The 4,930-nt window shown below is 35.2% G+C and overlaps 1 protein-coding gene across 1 annotated transcript; it reads right to left on the bottom strand.

Moving 5' to 3' along the window:
* Positions 1-801: 801 nt before the first annotated feature.
* PKNH_1403900 (tetratricopeptide repeat protein, putative) lies at positions 802-4,373 on the bottom strand (the record flags this gene model as incomplete). The annotated part of the gene is made up of 6 exons (XM_002261893.1): positions 802-3,278; positions 3,451-3,537; positions 3,684-3,749; positions 3,880-3,916; positions 4,092-4,198; positions 4,349-4,373. The coding sequence occupies 6 exons, from the start codon at positions 4,371-4,373 to the stop codon at positions 802-804; spliced, it is 2,799 nt and encodes a 932-aa protein (XP_002261929.1).
* Positions 4,374-4,930: the final 557 nt, after the last annotated feature.

The following is a 4,930-nucleotide window of genomic DNA, read 5'->3' as shown; positions in this document are numbered from 1 at the left end:
GTGGGTACCTCATAGGAATTTCCCCCCCTACTTGCCTGTAGGAATATATATTCGTAGACTCATTCGGCGAATAGAAAAATGAATCACATGGGAATAATTGAGCAGTAACTCCGCCGGCATTCCCCCCTTCCCTTTCACCATGCATCTACTCCTTTTGTGTAATTTTTTACTCATAATGGTAGTGCCCTTTTATGTACATGACTTCGCAAGTGTGTTTATCGCTAAAACTTTACCCTATGTTGTAAACACGTTTTTAAGTAAAACAAGCCACCTTTTTGAATAACGTCATTGGAGAACAAAAGGTGAATTTAAGGAAGTTACAAGAGGGAGGATATCAGACGGGGGAAGTTTTCGGTTGGGGGTCAGTACGGGTCAGTACGGGTCAGTACGGGTCAGTACGGGTCAGTACGGGTCAGTACGGGTCAGTACGGGTCAGTACGGGTCAGTACGGGTCAGTACGGGTCAGTACGGGTCAGTACGGGTCAGTACGGGTCAGTACGGGTCAGTACGGGTCAGTACGGGTCAGTACGGGTCAGTACGGAAAAATGAAAAAAAAAAAAAAAAGTTCACAAAAAAAAGGACGAAAAAGGACAAATAAAAGGGAGAAAATGTAACGAATTATAACTTGGTAAAAGTGTGCGGAATGATATTGTAAAGATGTTAAAAAGGAATAGGCAACTGAGACAGCTTAATCAAGGTGTGTCAAAATTTTAAAAAAATAACTGAGTAAAATTTTTCACATACTGAAGTAAAGAAATTCGTTACACAAATTTTGAATGCATACTGGCTGCTATTACAATATCAGTTATGATCGTACATGGCGTAGAAAAGTGAATTAAATTGTGCGTCTTGTATTTTCTTTATAGCGCGTGCGGTGTTGTACAACTTAAGAAGTGTTAAATTGTTGAGGCAAAAAGAATTGTTTAAATTTTTGATAATTTGGTCATATTTATTTTGCTGTAAATATGCCATATGTTTCCAATAAATGCATTTAACATTTTTTGGATTTATAGTCGCAGCGTTTTCTGCATACTTAACACATTCATTGTAGTGTCCTAATTTGTAGTGGGAAATAGCCAAATTAGTTAGTATCTTTTCCATGTGTAGTACAAGTTCCTTGGTCATGTCATCACTAGCTAAATTGGACATGTTTATTTTTTTTTCCTCAAAAATTATATTGTAAATTTTGGAAAAGCGAAATATATCGAAGCCTTTTATGTATTGAAGTGAGGCTGCATAAGGCAAATTTTTTTTCATAAAGGTATTGCCCATTTTGTTGTAAATTTTTAGGTACTCAATTTGTTCTTGCATATTCATATTCCACGGGTCTTTCCTCTTACAAATAAGTTTAACAATTTTTATTTTTAAAATGGCATTTTTTTCGTAAAAGGATTTATCAAAGTACACATTTTTTAGGGCTCTTTTAAAGAATGAAAAATTATCAGTTTTCTCTCCTTTCTCTTCACCCTTTTTTGGGATACACATACACTCGTTGGAGAGGCTACCTTCGTAAAATTGTCTACTCAGCTGATTCTTCATCCTGTTAAGTTTTTCCTTTTTTTGAATTTTAGCTACACTTTTGTAAAATTTTTTACGCCTGACTTTTTGGAAGGAGTTAAAATGAAAGGGTAATTCTAGCGATTCCTCCTTATTGTGAGTTCCTTCGATCAGGGACATTTGCGACGAAAAAAATCCTTCACAAAAACGATTCACTTGATTTTCCTTCAAGCCATCTATCAGAAAGAAGCCTTTGCCCTTGTTTCGGTTGGAAATTAGGCACTGGACAAATTTTAGGTCCTTTTTTTTGGACCATTTCCTCCGCGAATGGTTCTTTTTTGTTATTTGGTGATTGTCATTTTGGGTGCACTTTTTTCGCCCGTTCATTGCTCCTTTGATCCTTTCAATATCATCCTCATCTTGATCTTCTCCGCGTCGTTTGTGTTGTGCTTCTCCCCCCTGATCACATTCCTCAAAAATTAAATGGTAAGCGAACTGGTTCTCCGAAAAAATATTCCTATTTTTTGACAAAGGAATGATTACTTCATCTCCTTCCTTTAGCCCCTTGAAACATTCATAAAACCAAAGAGGAGCAGTGAAACATGACCCGTACGAAAAAAGAAAAAAGGCCTTTCGTTTTTCAATATTGCCATTGTTCTTCCAAAAATGAACTGGCAAATTAATTTTTTTGCCTTTCGTTCTGTCCTTATCATTATTGATACTTAAATGGATTATCAATTCGCAATCGGTGTCAATGATTGGTTTGTTTGGAGGGTTATTTTTACCATTTTCTGACACGTAAAACAGTAGCTTTTCCTTGTTGTTCAGGTTGATAATTGAAGAAAAATTAACCAGTTTGGATTTTTTAAAGTCCAGTAATTCTATAATTATTTCCTTCTTCTGCTTGGTTAATTCGTCTCTGATATGAATATCAATATTCTTTGCAACTTTTATTTCACCATGATTTTGTTTCACTTGATTTTCTTCAATGTTGAACAACTCTGTCTCGTTCAGGATATCCTTCTGCTTCTCATCGTTGCAAACGCCATTTTGGTCATTCTCCATGCCGTTTGGATTTCTTTCCAGGCCGTTTGGATTTCTTTCCTGGCCATTTGGCTGATCTTTTTCTGTGTGTGTGTTTTTCGAGGAGTGGTAAATATGGAGGCATTCCAAACCCTTAAGAATAATTTTGGACATTTCTTTTTTTTTCATATTTTGCAAAATTTTGAAGAGTCCTCTGTATTTTAAATTATGTTCCTCCAAGGTGGTGTGAATAAACTCTCCCTTTTTTCCATCTTGTATAAAAAAATCAATGTAATCATTTTTTTTGGGGGTAAAGATCCCTTTCCCTTCTCGAAGAACTTCCTTTATTATGGTTTTATCATCATTTAGAATCTCGACTCGATTATATTCTTTCAAGTACACAACGTATGTGCTCAGTTCTTCCTCCTTTAAAATTTTATACCTTACATTATTAATATCTTCTAATGTTAACGATTCAAAGTACTTTTGTGTGTCTTCTCCTTTGAGTTCTTCATTTGGTGCGTTCCTTTCTACCACGTCGTTATTTCCCTTCCGGTTATCCTTCTTTAATTTCCTTTTTCGCACTAAAAATTTTACATCGTTTGAACTTAATTTTATTCTTTTCAAGGTTGGCACGATGGAATAGCTCATGTACTTTTCTACGCATTTCTGTTTAAATCGCAAAGCCTTTTTAAACTCCGTCCTGAAGTTTTCCTTCCTATCATATTTGTTCTTCCGTTCAGAGTTGCTAAATATTTCTGCAGTGGTAAGGGGAGCGTGTTTCTGCCAAAACGTGCTCTATATATTTGGAGCGTGCTTGCCCACACCTTTTCCACGTGTATACGTAAATGTAAATGTATATACGTATGTAAGTATATATATATGTATGTATATATGTATATATATTTCTTTGTAGGGGAAGGTAATTACTTGTAAATTGCTTTGGGGCCTGAATGATACTGACCTCATTTGGCTTCATACACTTTGCAGCAATTTCGCAAATATAGGGCAATTTGTCTGAGGGAAAAGAAGGGGATGACAAAAAGGGAAGAACTCCATGTTTACGAGGTGCATCACACAATTTGTGATATGTGAAATGCGCAAAGTTAAATGGGAAAGCATCTACATTGAAGAGGAAACATATGGAATTTAAATTGTGTAACCATTCTTTCCTAAATACACGTTAGAACTAGCGATTTTATCCTCGGAACCTAGTTGGTAGTATATTACTAATAAAGGGAAGAATGGGAAAAAAAAAAAAAAAAAACATATGTGCATTTGCTGTTGGATAATCATCTCTTACATTGTTCCATTTGCTTCCCTATTGATGTTGTCACATTTTAACGTTTTTTCTTTTACTTTTTACTTTGTGTCCATTTCCAGGACTATAGTATCCCTTAAAAGAAGAAAAAAGAACATTTTCAAATTTGATAATCGTTTGAAATGACGCATGAACGTGGTGAGAAAATTCGATTTAAATGATTAGCCACTGGGGATGACAAAAGAATTGTACACTGTAGGAATGTACACTCAAAATAAAATGCACAAAAAGATGAATGAATCAGTTGTACCTCCCCCAACTGCTTTATAATTTTAAATGAAAAGGTGTCTTCGCTTATCGCATACACATCGTTCAGGTACTCGCAGGGCGCTTCATCATCGCTGTTAAAATTGTACGCTTAAAAAGGGGGGGGGGAAAAAAAAATGTGCATAACTTTTACGCGTGTGTAAGGACATACGCATTTGTGAATCTGCGGGTGTATCTTTAATCCAGAACATGTCCTGTTGCGTTTGTCCTATCGCGCGTGTTATTCTTTGAAAAAATTACTTGGGGCCTCCGAATCGGTAATCATTTCTTATATATTGTAAAATTTTACAAAAAGAAAAGTTATAAAAATGAGACTATATGAGTGAATGTTTTTCATCTTTCTTTTAATGTTTCCAGGAAGCTCGTAAGAATGTGAGGGCGGTTGAAATTTTGATAAAAAAAAATATACACACAGACAGTTTGTTTTCTTCCAAAGGGGAAGAAATTGTGTAAAAGGAAAAAAAAAAAAAAAAAAAAAAAAAGGTATGTAATAATAATGTTCACACAACTGTGCATACGTATAATTTTATGACAAGAAATGTATTGCGTGTGAGGTTAGGCAGAATTACAAAATGGAATACTATAAAAGAAAAACGAGAGAACTATCGACATGGTTAAAAAGGTGCGTGCCATAACATTTGACACATTCAGCAAAAAACCGTGCTTATATTATAGCAATTGGCGGTAGGCACAATAGGAATTTTTTAAAGCAGCTTAAATGAAAAGGTTTAGCAGTGGGCACTGTGAAATATAAAGAAAAGTGGGAAGCAAAACGGAAGCAATTTTTTAACGTATACGTATACACATTTGTAAATGCAGTTC

This window comes from Plasmodium knowlesi, assembly GCF_000006355.2.
Source record: "Plasmodium knowlesi strain H genome assembly, chromosome: 14".
Lineage (NCBI taxonomy): Eukaryota > Apicomplexa > Aconoidasida > Haemosporida > Plasmodiidae > Plasmodium > Plasmodium knowlesi.
Note: the sequence above shows the minus strand (reverse complement) of the source record. Positions and strands in the feature narration are given on the sequence as shown.